The 18,421-nt window shown below is 42.3% G+C and overlaps 1 protein-coding gene across 2 annotated transcripts; it reads left to right on the forward strand.

The window, feature by feature from the left end:
- The first annotated feature begins 359 nt into the window (after positions 1 to 359).
- On the forward strand, positions 360 to 16,983 carry CHAF1B (chromatin assembly factor 1 subunit B). 2 transcript variants are annotated; one of them, XM_072138740.1, is made up of 14 exons: positions 360 to 497; positions 2,478 to 2,601; positions 3,885 to 4,017; positions 4,690 to 4,807; positions 7,783 to 7,886; positions 8,570 to 8,666; positions 9,244 to 9,331; positions 9,471 to 9,564; positions 9,654 to 9,723; positions 11,180 to 11,268; positions 12,297 to 12,459; positions 12,593 to 13,015; positions 13,279 to 13,376; positions 15,171 to 16,983. In XM_072138740.1, exons 2-14 carry the CDS (start codon positions 2,479 to 2,481, stop codon positions 15,296 to 15,298), a joined length of 1,728 nt encoding a protein of 575 aa, XP_071994841.1. In that variant the 5' UTR covers positions 360 to 497; position 2,478; the 3' UTR covers positions 15,299 to 16,983. The 2 variants fall into 2 exon arrangements, with proteins under 2 accessions (XP_071994841.1, XP_071994842.1); XM_072138741.1 differs by lacking the exon at positions 360 to 497 and adding an exon at positions 502 to 581.
- Positions 16,984 to 18,421: the final 1,438 nt, after the last annotated feature.

The raw sequence follows: 18,421 nt of genomic DNA on the forward strand, positions 1-18,421 counted from the left end.
GAGTGACCCCAATCATCTCTGTGGCCCCCAACAATACATGGTGCCTCCCCTCTGCTAATGGCTCGTTATGATATGTCGGTGCAGATAAGATCCATATCAGTCTATACTACAAGCAGAGGTTAGGTTTTCCATCCTGGACCTGTTTACAGGGGGCACTCTGAGGGTGCTAAAGAGGCGTGGTCTAAGCATGAAGGTGGGGCTTGTGTCAGAAAACTAATTAGTAACAAATTAATTTATCTAAAAAACTTCCTAAAAGTAACTTTTCATGGCTGTCAATAATGTCTTTACCCAAAATTACGAGTAAAACCCTGAATGTATGTCTCTGTGCCGGTGCACAGCTCGCCAGCACCTGTATGTGGTGCTGTCCGCAGGCTGCAGTTCTCCCTCCCGGCCACCAGGTGGCGCTGCAGCGGCCGCCACTCCAAGCGACAGCGCAGAGACGCGCGGGCGGGAAAACTTCTTCAGTCAAACCTGATACCGGCCGGACACGTCCTGAGGTAAGTCCCGCTCCCGGGCACCACCGGCGACCCCCAGCCCAACGATACCACCTCACGGCAGTCATATACACATGATTTCGCCATGTAAGGCTTCTTCTTCTATATCAGGACGATATTATTATGTACGGGGCTTACTACACACCAGCAACAGGGGCATGACTGTGCCTGTCTATACAATATATTGTGTATCTGAGGCCTCCATGATTAGACTGTTCCCATACATCACTGTCCGCAGCATTATCTCCTGTCTGCAGAGTAAATTATATCATGGACTACAACTCCCAGCATTCCCATCTTCTCAGTAGTGGATAATGGGGGTTATATTACGTGATAGGACTTGTACTAAAATACTTATATAGCGTGACGATGTAGCAGAGCCCAGTTTATCGTGTGACGTGCACCCATACTCAATATTATGTATCTGGGACCCCCCTAACAATGGTGAAATAATGGGGACCCCCGTCACCACGATCACAAAATTCGTACCGTCATGGAGTCTGTAGGATGGTGAGAAGAATACACTATGAACAGAAACTGAGCTTACATGGCGTTCACTGACAGCTAGCAGAGATCTTTAAAATGGATGGGTATCCCCCTGGGAATGGAGGGGAAGGGGTTATAAGCCCCTCATATCCTGGAGCAGGTGGGGGTCCCGCTGCAGTTTTGGTACAATGTGTCAGGACCGGCAATGGATGCTGAATACCCTTCACTTATCAAAAAGAGGGGGTCCTATAGTATATGAACTGCTAAATACTAACAATAATGGGGAATATCCCTTTAAGAGGAGTTTACTACGGCTCTTAAAGGGGTGTTATAGGCATGTATGATGAACCACCTGTACATGATGGAGCATGCGCCATTTATTCTCTATGAAGGACAGAGGAGGCCGTGTATTGTGCTGGATCATTCCCGGCCATAGACATTGCTGTGACCCCCATCAGAACATTATCCTCTAATACATGTAGACTACTCCATTCATGTGCCTTCAATATTGGGATCAAACCAAGGAGCAGGTAAGTACCATGGTGTCCCTATCTTAAAGGGTTTTATGCTGATTTGTTTTCCGGGTCATATATAGCTTCGTTACTTCCAGGTTTTGGGTCCTGCATCAAGACAGAAGTTCCAGAGGGGTCACGTGACTTGCGTTATCCAATCAGTAACATCCCTTCATTTTTCTAATGGGCTTCCTGTGTTGCCCATGGGTCATGATCATGTATTCTCTTTTAATACCCCTTTGGCCTCCCAGTGGTTTTCAAGGTTCCTGGCTAGAACCGGCATCTATTTTTCGATGGACAACGGATGGTAGGAAATTTACCATCAAAATCCATCATGATAAACCAGGGACACTTGCTCAAAGATCGAGGCACCGGGACTGTGGGAATCTTCTTATATTTGTTATTCATGGCTAAAATCAGCTTTTATATTTATGCTATTGAGCCATAAAGGCTTTGTGGGGCATTACTAGAGCCCCTCCATGTGGTAGCTTCACAGGCACCTGCACTGTGAGAAACACTCCCCACTCCTACTTTGAGATTACAGCTGATGGGGGGGGGGGGGGGGGAAGACAGTGTAACAGCCTGCTGCACAGAGGGATTATGGTGACACCCCCTTGAGCCCTTCAGGCTCATCAGAATAATTGTAATAGTTAATGTTAGATGGAAGGGGGCCATGGATAATAAAGTGCCTGGATCTAGGAGTAATGTCCCTTGGTTTTGATGGTAGATTTCCTTTAGGATATGTTCTTCAGCCGGTGGAGTAGGTTTCAGTCCTGGCTTCACCACATTCCCTCTATTCCTGCGATCACTTTACAGTAACTGTGTTGCATTAGGACAGTATTTCTAGGTATGAATAGTCCTACAGAACTGGCATCAAAAGAACCAGCGCCCGGTACTACTCAACACCCCACAAATACAGGGGACCTAATCTGATTGTTTTGAGACTATATTAGACTATAATCTCTAATCTCCTCTTTCTGTCCAGAATGAAAGTTATTACCTGTGAGATTTCCTGGCACAACCGGGAGCCGGTGTATAGTGTGGATTTTCAGCATGGCAACAACAAAGTTAACAGACTGGCCTCAGCCGGGGTGGACACTGCGGTGCGGGTAAGTAACCCATCAGCGTTATTAAAGGAAACCTACCACTGCTTGAATACGTGTCTACGCATGCGTGATAAGTGCCGAGAGATCAGTGATGTTGCGTCTCTCGGCCCCTGGAGGAAGACTGGTAGCAAGATGGTATAATTCAATGAATCCGCTGTGACTGGACTGTTCGCAAATTAACCCACCAAAAATAAAGACTTCACTAAAAAGCATGATCAAAAAGCATTGCCTGTATCCCTAAATGGTTCCTTTCGATGGTTGCAATGTTAAGAATATTAGTTTGTAAACTTACATGCAACTCCCCTGATACGAGTCCAACGAAACTAAATAAGTTGTGCATAGTAAATTTTACTTGCATTGCCCTACCTCCTTGTTAATGATTGACAGGTCTCATGCTGGGACATGCTGCTCTGTTTTATCATTGGGCACTTCATGTCGGGTGACCAGATGTAATGTCCTGTTACATTGGCAACCTCTACTCCATTTCTGTATCTGATCACATGAAGTTACAGCAGCCTCCATGGACTTCTACTCCTCCCCATCCTTCATGGAGGCTGCTGTGATTTTATGTAATCGGATACATACGTGGGATAGACATTGCCAATGTAATGTCAATGTAGATGACGTCAACCTGGTCACATGACATGCTCAGAAGAGGCATTGGACATGTGAAGGAGTAAATGGGAGGGTCTGCCTTGGCAGGACACGCCCCCTCTGATGCCAGATAATATAAGATACAGTTGACATATAGGAATATGAGGGAAACATTTTTTTATAGGACTCTATGGGAACCTGCCAGTAGTTGTACATGTGAAAATGGTGACAGGTTCCCTTTAAGTTGCTTAGTTGCAATACCACATACTACCCATGGTTAGGTGTGGAGTGTGTTCTCTGGAATAAAGCAGCCATGTTTTTCAGCACCTTGGTGACCCCTTAAAATAATGTTTTAGTTGCAGTAGACAAATGCTGCTAAGTTGTGTCAAATAAAAAGACCCCCCCCCCCCCCCAACCTTGGTTCCAGTGCTGTCCAGTACCCCACTTCTAAGCACTTTCTGATGCTTTTCTTTAACCCAGGGCCTTTCATTACTGCTGCTCATCACTGACTGTTAGTGCAGGAAATAAGAAGTGGGGAAGTCTATGGGTTGCTTATGGATTTGTATAAAGGTACCAAAGCAGTTTTTATCATCAACTTTGTTTCATCCATGGAATAGAACATGAGGAAAGTCATTAGTGTTTGGTGACCTAATGGCACATAGGTTTATTTTCTTCCTTTCTTTTGTTGTCAGCTGTGGAAGGTGGAGAAAAATGAAGAAGGGAAAGCTGTGGTGGAATTTTTAGCCAGTCTCACCCGTCACACAAAGGCTGTCAACGTTGTGCGATTCTCTCCCAATGGGGAGATTTTGGCGTCAGGTGGAGACGGTAAGGTTCATTTTACATATCAGCACTATCAGATTCTTGTTCCCTATATTGGTTTGATTTCATAAAAGCTAAAATTGTAGGATATTTTTTTATTCTGTTCAGCCATTCTGAACTAATGCAAATTCACAGTGTATTTTGACCTGGATATTCCAGTGGAAAATGGCGCCGATTCCGCTTAGGTCGTGGCATGTCCATGGGGGCAGATTCTGTCTTGTTGCGTTTCTGCAGGAGAATTGATGCTAAAACTGCAATAAGTTGGCGCACAAGCCTTATTGTACAGTGCATAATTATATAAGGCTTATCCGCATTGTGAAACTGCTATGGCTCTACCTTGGTAAAGAGGGAGTAGGTTTTAGTTCAGACTTTTAGGCAGTCCAAAATCTTCTGTGTCTGCAAGTCTTAGAATGTGTAATTGGGTGACTGCTGTATGATCTATGACCATCTTAAGACTACAAACATTGCAGGTATCTAAAGTAAATGTCATCTCGTAGAAATCCAGCAGGTTTGGATTTGAGGTCTGGTCTGTTGTCATGTACCCCCTTTTCTTATTAGCAGCAATATTTCAGTGCAACATTGCAATCTTGCGTTGTATGGCTTGCATGTCACTGTGTAATCCTCTCCTTTATTGGGTGGCGATAGGTAATGGCAGTATTCATGTTCTTTTCTGTACAGATGCTGTAATATTATTATGGAAACAAAGTGAAAACAAAGAAGTGGAATCCACACCTTTTAATGATGAAGAGGAAAATGCACTGAACAAGGAAACCTGGACTGTATTTAAGTCTCTAAGGTATCTGTTTTCTAGGGGGGCGCCCAAGCAAGGGAGGTGGTTGATAACTTGGCACAGCTACTATGCAAAGCCTTTGGCTTCCTACTTTCTACTCTGGTAACAGCTCATTGGTGTGGAGTCTGGGTGTCAGACGCTAATCATTTGGGTACTGATGTTCATTCCTTAGGAGAGCCTTTAGTCCAGACAAACTACCATATAGATTTCATCTGGGCTGCAACTGCACTTTGATAGGTATAATTGTCTGCTTTATGTTGGGATGATATTTTATGCGTCCTGTCATTTTTCTAGGATGTTATGAGGCGCTGAACTTTAGGTGCGATTTTTCTCCTTTTCATGAAAATTGGCAAAACGCACATTTTGAGGGACAACTCAGCTTTCAAGTGACTTTGAAAGGCCTAAATAATAGTAAAACCCCTCAACGTATGTAAAACAACTTCTATTAAGTCTATTAATCCTTTAAGTGTTTCACATGGGTTAAAACAATATGGACCTGCGATTTAGAAACTTGAAAATTAGGCCAAAACTGACAGTTTCATAATAAATTAAATGATGAAACGCTCTGCATTGTTTGATGCCCAATTTCTCCCGAGTACTGATACCCCATATGTGTAAACTGCTGTATGGGCGCACGGCCGGGCATAGGATGGAAGCAGCGCTATTCACAGCAGATTTGTATTGTCACATTGTTCAAGCTATACATTTTATTTTATTTTTGTTAACGTGAACATGAGGCTTAAAGAGAACCCGTCATGCAAAATAACCCCCCTAAACTAAATATATTTTCATAAACTGCCATTAGAGAGCATTGCCTGTATCCCTTCATTGTCCCTCTACATGCCTATAACCTTAAGCAATGAGGTCCTAAAGCTGTATGCAAATGACCTGTGAAATGTCCAATGAGTCATTAGCATATTCAAGCTGTCCAGCTTATTCATGAGTGGGAGGTACAGCCACACCCCTAGTGCATGACTGACAGCCTGTATAATGATGTGAGGCTGTATAATGATGTGCTTCCTGGTGCTGGCGGCCACACCCCCTGCAGCCTGTGTGTGCATGTGTGTGTGTATAGGAGAGATACAGCAGCTCCAGGCAGCCATGTTACAGCAGAACATGTCAGATTCATGTGTAGCTGATGTCTGTGTCTCTCACCTGTATATTAGGAGGATGCAGCATGTCAGCAGATGCAGCACACACACTAGCCATGCTTTACTATACATTACACACAGACATGAGCAGGGGGAGGAGAAGGGAGGGGTAACAGGGGTGACATCACTGCCGCTGACCATGTGACCAGCCTCATTTACATAATAAAGAATGGATGATTTTGCAATGATTAATTTATGAATTGACTAGATAAAGGCTGGGATGGGATCCTTGTGATCTGCTCCAACAGGTAGAGGTGACAGTACAAGTGACAGAGAACTGATGACAGGTGTCCTTTAATTTTTACGGGATGAGATACAATGAATAGATAATTATTTTTGGGGGTCTAAAGCTTATTCATGAGATTTTATTAACTATTTCAAGGGGGACACAAACAAAATCAGCAATTTTTATTTTGCATTTTTCCCCCCACTCACCGTAATGTAAAAATAATATTTTATATTTAGTCCCTGGTTCACTACGATTGCGGTGATACCTCATTTATATAGTTTTTCTTATCTTTGCTCAATTTTACTGAGCAAGACCAATATTGGAGAAAATCGCATTGTTTTTACTATTGATAACTTTTCAGGGCCATAACTTCTGTATTTTTCTGTTGTCAGATCTGGTTGAGGGCTTATTTTTTGCGAAAAGAGTTGTTCTATTCAGTCGTATCATATTAGGGAACTTAGCTTTTTTTGATCACTTCTTCATTTTTTGTGATGGTGCTTGATGAAAAATTGTATATTACGGGAAGTTTTTCGTGTTTTTTTTTTTTTCCTTTACGTCGTTCACCGAGCGGGTTCAATATCGATTTAGATTTATTCTACAGATTAATACGGATGCGGTGATACCAAATATGTACATTTTTTTGGTGTTTTATATGCTTTATTTGCATTATACACATATGTGTAACTGGGGAGATTATGGGACTTTTATTTTATTTAATTATTATTATAAAATTATTCTTTTTTTTTTTTTTTTACATTTTCTATCCTTTGCGATCGCTTGTTCAAGCCTTTACACTGCAATACACTTATATTGCAGTGTATAGTGTAAGCATGCTCAGTTACTTACAGCCGGGTCCTGCCAGGAAGGCAGAACCCGACGAGAAGAGGAGCCGGAAGCCTCGTGTCACTCGCCGGACCCGGGGGCAGCGGCAGGAGGGATCGGATCCCCCGGTAAGCACACCGGAGGGGTCCGATCCACGGTGGGGACACTTACACGCCGCGTTTTTTCCGATCCCGGGTGTTAGTGCCGGGTCTGGGCTGTGACATCACAGCCTGACACCAGCACCAGCGCGACCTGGTGTCCCGAAATCATCTTCTGACGTGCCGCCGTAGAAAGGCATCGCGTCAGAAGAAGTGCCCTTAATGACCGCCGTAGAATCCCGATACAGCGGTCATTAAGGGGTTAAAGCAATGCTTGGCATTAGTGAATGCCTTTAATAATAAACAAAAAGAAGTTGTATCTTCTGTTGCTGGAGTCTAAGGCTACAATCAGATGAACGTGTGCTTGCTGTACCGTAGCATGGCGGGTATGTGTCAGCGCTGCTCACCCCCGGCCCTCTCCACAGCGATGTATGGCGCAGGATGCCGTATTCATGGGAAAGATGGGGCATGTCCTTACCGCTCTGTGCGCCCATTGCTGTCCTATGGGGGACGTATATACGTCCCAAAACGGCCGTCTGAATGCAGCCTAAGTATGCCCGTAATTTTTTTTTTTGTTATAGATTTTTTTTTTTTTGTAATTGGGTTCACTTGATCTTTTATAATGAGTGAAACACAAATTTACTTGGGAAAGGCCAAACTTACTTTTCTTTAATTTTATAGAGGCCACTTGGAAGATGTGTATGACATTAGCTGGACTCAGGACAGCAACTGCATGGTATCTGCATCGGTGGATAATTCAGCCATTATGTGGGATGTTGTTAAAGGTGAGATACTATTACATCGATTAGGTTTAGGTTCATTCTATTACACCATTTGCATTACTATTATAAGGACTTTTATTAACTTTGCTTGTTGTGGGCAAATTAGCAGCTCATGTGAAGGGACCTATAAACTGGTTGTAGGGCAGAAAGTCTATATGTGATCAGCTCCACACAATTTGCCAAAAGGACCATTTATACAGCCGCATGAACCTCTGTCTTGTGATTTAGTGCTCTGTACCCTACTTAGCTGATCTGACATGTTGAGTTCAGCATATTCATATGGTCAGCTGCCAAAGCTGAGTGACAACCTGACATTGTGTCATGGCCTGTACTTGGGGATGGCTTCAGTTGCTGATTTAGTTTTAGAAATCAAGAGCACGTTTTATATATCTGCAGCGACCTCAAAAGATCACACATCTGTCTCTAAAGTTAAGGCAATCATAGAAAATTATTATTCCACCTGTTCTGAGGCTGAGGACCTGAAGTGAATTATAATGTAATAGCTCTTTCCCTATAAGCTTATGAGTTGTGTATACTCTATGCTCAGGGGTCATTAAATAATTCTGTGTCAACTGTAAAGATGATTAAAAATTAAGATAAGTGATCTGGCTTCTCAATAAGTGATAGTTTTTCTAGTAAATGAACTATGTTAAAGTGCTCATATTGTGCACGTTTTTCTTTTTTAGGGCAGAAAATTTGTATATTTAATGAGCATAAGAGCTATGTGCAAGGAGTTACCTGGGATCCTCTGGGGAAGTACATTGCAACACTAAGCTGTGACCGGTGAGTCTTACTATATGGATAACATAGTTACAGGATAGTACTATATGTGTCCTAGCAGGTCCTATTCCTGCTTGTATTTCCAGCTTGAGCCTTCATGTAGAAACCTGAGGGAATGTGAAAGATACGGACACATGGGTATCATCGTGTGCTGTGCCAGGACTCTATTGTTTGTGGCTGAGTACAGCACATGATTCATGTGGAGCTGATAGAAAGCAGCAAGTAAATGCAGAAGAAACATTGCAGGCTTTGGACTCATTCACACACTGAGTATCTGCAAATGAACGCATACGTTTTGTGTCACTGTATCCGCACCTGACTTGTGGTTGTCCACTTAAATGAAAAAAATAGTGCATGCTCCAACTTTTTTTTACCAGCAGACCACAGGTTAGTGAAAAGGAAAGGACATGGGAAGAGCCACATAAACAATGCAGGGCAAGTATGCTATCTGTGAAAATCATGGATGGCATACTGACTGGAAAAAAATGGACATGGAATCAAAATTTGCATGTTACATGTGGACTTGCTCGGTGTAAGGGCTTACGTTGGGAATTAATTGAATTAATTGTTCTCTGTACAGAGTCTTGAGAGTATATAGAACTGAAAGCAAGAGAGTCGCCTTCAACGTCAGCAAGATGTTATCCGCTATCCCCACGCCTGATGGAGAGGTACAGTGTAACCATAGCTTTCTCAATTTAGTGAATTTTGTTGCTGTGGTTATTTTGATTAGATACATTTCTGAGCTAAATTAATAGAAAACCTCCTGACTATGATTTAGACTTCATTATAGACATCTCTGTTTCTCAGAGCAAAACTTACCGCATTTATCACGATGACAGCATGAAATCTTTCTTCCGGAGACTTTCATTTACACCTGATGGCTCCCTCCTCCTCACCCCAGGTCTGTGTCAGTGTAGTCTTTCTAAGAATTTGTGTGAAATTTTTTATATTTTGTACATTTCTGATTGTTTTGTGTGTTCCAATTTTCAGCTGGATTTGTAGAGGTTGGAGAGGTTCTTGTAAACACAACATACGTCTTCTCTAGGAAGAATCTTAAAAGGTAATATATATTTTACAGGGCCAGGGCTTTGTGATGTCCAGTCTATGTAATCTAGTTGTATTGTGTAATTATCCACCAGTCAGTGGCTCAGAGACTTAACAGCAGGCAACACGTCTGACTTCATTACATGAAGCTCAGTCTGTGTAATGGCAAGATGTACCTACTCCGAGCTTGTCTGGGGAAAACAAAGCATAGTTTACTGATTGACCAGTTTACAACATCCTAATGGTCTTAGGAGGACATTCCCTACTTGTATGACTCCCCTTTATGACTTTAAATGGAGAAACACATTAAAGGGTTGCTACATAATACCCCAGGTCTTTTATAATTTAGGCAATATTGCTTTTATGAGATGTTGAAGAGATAGCATTACTAAATGTTTTTTTTTTTTAATGTTCAAAAAAAAAAAAATGAAGTAGAGTTTTCTCTTGGCTAGTGCATGGGTGCCGCCATCTTGGTGAAGAACGCTGCCCCCAGATGACATCACAGGGAACGACGAGTTCCCTGTGATGTCATCTGGGGGCAGCGATCGGCATGATAATCCCCACATACTGCCTTACTGCCTTAGTATTGTAGTATCTGGTAGGATCGATCAGACAACCTAGTGTTAAAGTACCTATGGGGTCTGAAAAATAGTAAAAATAACAAAAATTATAATAAAAAAAACCTAAAAATTCAAATCCCCCCTCTTTCCCTAGAACTGATATAATCATACACATAGGGTATCGTCGCATCCGAAAATGCCCAATTTATCAAAATATAAAGTTTCTTCACTGCGTTTAACCATGTGATGGAAAATAGTGCACTTTTTTGCCGTTTTGAATAATATAAAAAATTCAATAAAAAGTGATCAAAAGGTCATACAGTCCTAAAAATAGAAGCATTGAAAATGTTATCGGGTCGCAAAAAATGACACCACATACAGCTCAGCGCCAGCAGATGGCAAAATAAAAAAAATTGTTCAGGTTTTAATTTTTGTAAATGTATGAAAACATAAAACCAATACAAATTTGGTGTCTCCGTAATCGTACTGACCCAAAGAATAAAGTAGACGTCATTTGGGGCGTACAGTGAAATCCGTATAATCCAAGCCCACAAGAAAACGGTGCAAATACGGTTTTTAACCAACTTAGCTGCATTTGGAATTTTTTCCCGCTTCCCAGTACTCGGCATGGAATATTCAATACCATCACTGTGAAGTGCAGTTTGTTACACAGAAAACAAGCCCATACACAGCTCTGTACGTGGAAAAATAAAAAAGTTATAGATTTTTTAAGTTGGGGACTGAAAAATGGAAATGCAAAAACGAAAAAGGGCTGCAGCGGGAAAGGTTTAATGTTTCCACATGATTGCTGAATAGTTGGATGTCCGGAGTCCCCATGTGTGAGTAGAGCAGTGGTTACCTATGCCTTTAGTTCACTGTAGCTGCATAAAAACAAAAATGTTTTCTCTCCAGGCCTATAGCGCATCTGCCTTGTCCAGGAAAGGCCACACTTGCAGTTCGATGCTGTCCAGTTTTTTATGAGTTGAGACCGGCAAGTAAAGGTGAATTATTTAACCCTCTCATTGCCTTTTTTTATTTGACATAAATGTGTAAGATGTAAAATTTGTGTCCCATAAGTCTACGCCAGGGGGTTTCCAACTTTTATGGAAATCTCTAATGTAGGACTTCTTAAAGTGGTTGTACCAAAAATATTTTGGATGTTATCCCCTATCAATACTGCCCGGACCCTCGCACACGCTAATGGGCGTTCATAGTCTCCATAAGTGTATAGAGCAAAAGGTTGAGTGTGCCTTTTGCCTTATTCATTCAATACTTCAATGAGACTGCAGGAGAAAATAATAATAATAATTCTTTATTTATATAGCGCCTACAGATTACGCAGCGCTGCACAGAGCTTGTCAAATTGGTCCCTGTCCCCAATGAGGCTCAAAATCTAATCAACCTAAGAGTATGTTTTGGAGTGTGGGAGGCGTGGCCTAATGTCATGTGACCAGGGTGACATCATCAAAGGTCCTTGAGCTACTTAATATGAAAACTATACCCCATGTACATATCTGACCACATAAAACAATCACAGCAGCCTCCATGGACTTCTATTCCTCTCCATGCAGGCTGCTGTGATTTGATGTGATAAAATATGCTGTGATTTCATGACATATATGCTTAGTGTACAGTTCCTAATGCAACAAAAGCTATAGTACCTGTGATGTCACCCTGGTCACATGACCTTATAGCAGCATACAGAGATAGGGATGGGGAGGAGCTGCTGGATTCAGCCTGAGGAGGCCACACCCATCTGGACTCACTGTAGCCATGTTTAGTTACCAGATAAAACTATAAAGTTGAATATATGAGAATCTCAGGGGCATAATTTTTAGCTACAAGCAGGGTGTCAAATAGTTATTAGAGCTCTATAGGAACCTGTCACTACCTGTATTTGTGAAAATAGTGGTGACGGGTTCCCTTTAAAGATACCTCCTGCAGCTGTTACATTCATTGGGAAATGTTACTTCACACTTTCTACTTTAGTTTTTTCCTTAGTGTAACGCTCCTGTTTGCACTTTTCCAGATGCTGACGGAGAGGCGCCACAGCAGAGTCTTCTCTCTCTCCCTTATCGGATGATCTTTGCTGTTGCGTCAGAAGATGCCGTGCTTTTCTATGATACGCAGCAGCTTTTCCCTTTTGGTTATGTTTCCAATGTGCATTATCACACCCTGAGTGACATATCGTGGTAAGACCAGAGTATCGTAAGATGCCATTACAGGGTTGAACATGTTTGCAGGACATCGTTAGCAGCTGTATGATTACTACTACTACTACTCCTGAGATTGTTTGTTAATCTGTTTCCTTTCTCTTCCGCTCAGGTCCGGTGACGGGACGTTTCTATCAATCTCCTCCACTGATGGATATTGCTCATTTGTGACTTTTGATGAAGGTGAACTTGGAGTTCCTCTTAAAGAGAAACCTGCATTAGTTTTGAGTCCTCCTTCTACCACAGAGAAGAAGGCCAGGAAATCTCAAGGAAAAAGAGTATCCTCTCCAATTTTACGAGCGGGTGAGCTGACTCCTTCTGCTCGACTGCAAGAGCAGGCAAGTCCATCCACTCCTATGCTGAGCAGACCACAGGCTAGCAGCAGTCAGCCATCCACACCGGTGGGAATCACAGTGATCCCTGCCACCCCGACCTCCGAGGACAGAAAGAACATGCAAAACAAGGCGGCACCACCCAGAAGGATTGCTCTGAATACATTGGAAGCCTGGAGCAAATCCAGCACAAACTGTACTAAGTAAGTGCATATCTCTAAACTAAGCAATGTAACTGGGCCTGATGTTCTAGCCACGGTTAGTTGGGGTGATTGTTCTTTTGAATGCTCATTTCCACTATCTGCAAGGTAAACTATCCATTAGTTGTTGTGTATTCAGTAACGGGAATAGCAGAGGCTTTGTTTTTATCTGCAGCTATAGATAATTTGCATATGAGCAGTGATGATGGTTGGTGTTTTTGGCTTACTTTTTGCTGTATTCCATTATCTGGAAACTTTTCTTTTAGGAAAATAAATCTGATTCCTGTAAAGACTAATTCACCAAGCACAGAGAAGACCACTCCAGCATCCCCCCAACCTAGCCGAGTGGAACCCGCTAGTAATGGTAAGTAATTATCTTATACTGTAAACCTTTTCAAATGGTTGAGGGCATTTTTATTCTTGCTGCAATAATCACATGAGAAATAATTGTGAGATGTGGGGAAGTATAATCTTCTAAATCTATGAAGAAGAGGGCTTGGAGAATTGTCTGTTTGATTTGAGAAATGGCAAATTTTGTATAGTAAAGCTTTTGTCTCTCCAAAGTCCTTGAATGATTTTACAATTCCGCCATATGTGGATCGTATCTGTGTGTTTTTCTTGGCATCTCCAACATCCATGTGAGAAGTCTTACAATAATGGCTCGATTCCTCTTACAACAAAATACTCACCATCTTGTAAGATTCCCTACAACTTTTGTTATTGTATCTTAACTAATATAATTGTTGCCAAGTTATGGTTATGTTAATGTTTGTTTATACCCCTTCCCTTACCCCCTCTCCCATCACCCACCTCTATTTGATCTTACCTTGTCTTATCTCCTTATGCTTTCAATTGAAGACTTTTTTTTTTTAAAGTCATGTGATATGAAACTTTATTATGGAAATGTCATCGTATACATGGTTTTTTGTACAAATTTAAATTCATTAAAACCAGTCTTGATTGTTCTAATAGGAAATGTGATGTAAACTCTTATGACTTTATAAGCGCCTATAGTGTTCAACAGTAAGGCTATATTCACACTGCCGTTGCCCGCCCGTACCGTACCGTAGCGGGCAACGGCAGTGTACGGGGAGAGGAGGAGGTGGTGAGCGCAGCTCACCCCCGCCCCTCTCCATAGCAACCTATGGCGCACGGCCCCGTATTACGGGAAAAGATAGGACAGGTCCTATCTCTTCCCCGGGTACGGAACGGTACGGTGCCGCACGTGTGCGGCACCGTACCGCTCCTGTAGGGTGCCGTGCGCCCATTGCTGCCTATGGGGGACGTATATCTGCCGTATATACGTCGGCCGTATATACGTCCCCCATACATTAGTGTGAATGTAGCCTAAGTGTTACACATCTGCACCTAGCTCAACGAGGGGACGCAGCCTTAGATGCTCCACAATTGAGCACAAAACTGGTTGCAAAATTATGGCACAAGCTCGGACCAAACAGATAGATGGTGTGAAGTTGGATTAAATCAAATTCATATTCCAGCAGAATATTTTCTAATAAATCTGGTTCATCTTAGAATTGTTTGGTTAATGAGTGACGAGTAACTCTGAATAAATCCTTTAACACTTTCACGACCCGTGACGTAATGGCACATCACGGTTCGGGCACGTCAGGAAGGGGATAACCACGCGTTTCATGACATTCACGACCCTTTTTCAATGCAATGCTAACCAGAGGCTTTCTAAATAAAGGCAAAAACTACCTCTGTCCTCATTTCAAAGTGTGATGTGCTTCAAATCCCATCACTTCCCTCTGACAAACTAATAATAATTATTCAGGTTCCCGTCCCACTTATAGGAAATGACAGCTCTGCCTCCCTGACTGTATACTTATGGTTTGGAGAATATAAATGGTGAGTGGAGATGAACAGACCCCAAATTTGGCTCTGTTTATCGCTAATGTTGAGCATAATTATAACCCTTAAATCTTTTAGTGATCATGTGAAGCTGGGAAAGAGGCTTTATGAGATTGTTGACAAACTGGTAATAAAGAGAAAGCAATGAAAGTATATACAGAAGGTTTGCGGGGAGAGAAAGTTGTGTTTCCAATGAACCAGCGCTTTACAATCGATTACTTCACTTGTACAAAAATTTGTTGGTTCTGCAAAAAAAAAAAAATTTGAAAAAATGTGTGTCTTTCAGAAAACTCACCGGTTCAGGACCCCAACTGTAAACCCCCAGAGTCCAAGCGTCTGAAAACCGAGAAGCCGCCGTGCATCCAAATAGAAGACGATCCAACTCCCAGCACCAGCACGGAGGAAGCAAAGTAAAGCTGTCCAGCTGTTGATGTGACTGTCTTTCAGAGTGTCGCGGGCAGGACGGATATACCCTGTATGCACCAGTTCACACACAATGGCCCCTTGTCCTTTATCCAGTGGATTTGCGCTGGTTTTCAAGCATTTACAAACCGGCTCCTGAAGAATAGATAAAGGGTCTCTAATTACATAGACTCCTGCTTATCTCAGGGGGTCTCGTTGTCATGGTTTATGTTCTGTCATTTACTTATCAGTCCCTCTGTGGAGCAAATCGAGTGCAATAACCACACAGAAGACGGCGAAGAAACCTTCCAGGTGTGTAAAGGGGTTACCTGGATGGTAAAAAAAAATGGCTGCTTGCTTAAAAAAAAAAGAGAGAGAAAATCGCCTATTTATTGGTTGGATTTTTTAGTGCAGCTGCACTTCTGTACTGGACAACCTTCGTAACGTAAATGGCCACTCCCTATGCACCAGACTTGCTGTTCTCTGTTTTGTCTGGACATTTTGGGCAGATCTAATGTTATACTAATGTTATACCAAATGTTATACCAAATGTTTGGTGCTTCCAATAAAAGCAGATCTAGAATTTAATTGATGACCTATCCTTCTGATAAGTCTTCAGTCTAAGATTGACTGGGGTTTGACACCCAGGACCCCTATCAATGAGCTGTTTTTGGACTAGTGCTACTACGTCATCACTCATTACCAAGCACCGCGCCGTACAATGTTTAGTGGTTGTGTTTAGTATTGCAGCTTATCGTCTATCTGTGTCATGAGTCTTTGGTAATACTCACTGAGGCCTTTCAATCACAGCTCATTGTTGTGGCTGTCTGGTGTTAGATCCCAGCTAATCTGATATTGATCACATTTCGAAACAGATTAAAAATTATTAAATCCCGAAATACTCCTTGTAAAGGGAAATATGTCCCGATGTTTAAAGTTACTTGGCCCGTTTGGTGCCGGATAAATGATCTCACAACCCTTTTTAGATTACAAGATTTAGTCATTATTACATTACATGCTGCTTGTACTCTATAACACAATGGCTGGTTAATGCTCCAGTGGTGGCGGCATGTGCTGTAGGGTATGGAGCACTTGTGCATCTGTCAGGGAGCTGAACACCAGATTGTTGGTGAAATCTGCTGTCCAAAATCTAATGTTCGGGCCACCAGTGCTTTCTATACATGACAAGGCCGTGTAGTGTTGCGTTCCTTGCTGATTCTCTGTACATTGTATTCTGCACTTTGTAACTTGGAATGAAGTCCCCTGGGACCTCATCCATCTAATCTGTCCAAAAACTGCAGCCAAAGTCCAGTCTAGTGCAGCCGCAGAACCACAAATTTTCTCCTGTGTCTAAAGTTTTGTTGATGTAACTTCCTAGTTTGGTTCATTTGTTATACATACATATTTCAGAGAGAAGATTTGTTATACTGTTTTATAACCAGCACCACACATACAGCTCTGAATGAAGCGGACCTGACCGTGTTCTCGAGTCATTTTGCATTCACTTTTTTTTTTTTTTTTTGTAAATTCTTTGCAGTCTGTTAGTATTTTTGTATAAATATATATAATATTGTATGTTTATAGTGACACCTGATGCTGTATAAATGTTTCCATGCAAAGACTTAATGTATTTTTTCAGATTTCAGGCTGATTTTGTTACTGGGGGGGGGAATGTAATTAAACATTTTTTGGTTTGATCACTGGTTTTGTTTTATTATATAGTCAGGTGGAAAATGCTGCAAGGTCCAGCCACCTATTTGTATAAAGGTGGGAAAGAGCTTTATGCATATCAATAAGTTATTAAGAGTCATTAAAGTCTTAATCTGCATTACAAATAGTTGGCGTAGATGGACTACGGGTGTGTTCCCCATGTTCAGGCTGCTGCTGAGCCTCTTTGTTTACATTCTCATGGTTTGGACTCAAAAAACGAATCTGAAAACCTGATTGTGGGAACACAGCCTTAGGTTCCTTTACTCTGGTAGAAAAGTGGATGTAAGAAAACATTAAAGGGACCTTCCAGGCACAGCTAATTCACTGAATAGTGAAGTGCTTGAGCAGAGGCGCAGGACTCATTTTGTTGTATTCCCATAACCTGGAGTCCTGCTCCTCTCTTCAGGCCCTGCATAAGGTAGAATTCAATGAATTAGTTGTGACTGGATTGTTCCCTTAATAAAAAAAAAAAATGTAAAGTGAACCTTTGTAGCTGATGAACATGGTGACAGTAGCCCTGATGATCCACATAGAGGTCCTTTCGGCCTATATTTTATAGCTATAACAGCTAAGCAGCACTTGTCTGATGGCTAAAGAGAACTTAAAAAAAGGAAACTGAACTGGGTTTGGGCTGCTTCTGCTGCAAAATGTATTTCTCGGCAGTCATTTGTGATACTGTATCTGTCAAACCCCGCCGGAGCCTTTTCCCTGATGATCTAACACCGTCTGTTACGCTGCTGGCTCCTGGAGCACTGCGGTGCGACAAGAACATTCAATGGGGTTGTGGTGTAGCCATTGCTCCTGCTCACTGGGGCCCCAGTAGCCTCTCTGGAAATTCTAGAATATTGGTTATTAAGATCAGGTTACAAAGTGTTCTAGGATGAGGGGAGGATAGTTGAGGGTGTAGGACAGGGGTAGGGAACCTATGGCTCGGGAGCCAGATATGGCTCTTTTGTTGGCTACATCTGACTCTCAGACAGATCTTTAATAAATAGTGATGGCCGCTGTGTGTCTCTGGACACAGGCAGCGATATTACCACTGCCTACGTCCTTTGTACGACCCAGGCGCCATCGTCTAAGCCTGGGTCAAATAGAAGAGCATGGAGCTGGCTGCAGGGAGCTCTAGAAAGTGAATATTCTTTTTTTTTTTTTTTTTTTGCTGTGACTACCTATCTATTTGGGGGCATGTGCTGTGGCTACCTATCTAATAGGGGGATGTGCTGTGGATACCTATATACTGAGGGACATGTGCTATGGCTACCTTTCTGGTAGCCGCTGGCCTGTATAGGAACCCAGGAAGTGGGCAGCCCCAATCAGCGGCGCACTGGCCAGCCAGGATGGGAGCTGGAAAGTGGGGCGCCGCCACGGAGAGGGGCACAGGTGTGCCTGTGATCCAAGACCTACATCTACTATCTACTGGGGGGG

The sequence above is a fragment of the Engystomops pustulosus genome, chromosome 2, assembly GCF_040894005.1.
Source record: "Engystomops pustulosus chromosome 2, aEngPut4.maternal, whole genome shotgun sequence".
In the NCBI taxonomy this organism is placed as follows: Eukaryota; Metazoa; Chordata; class Amphibia; order Anura; family Leptodactylidae; genus Engystomops; species Engystomops pustulosus.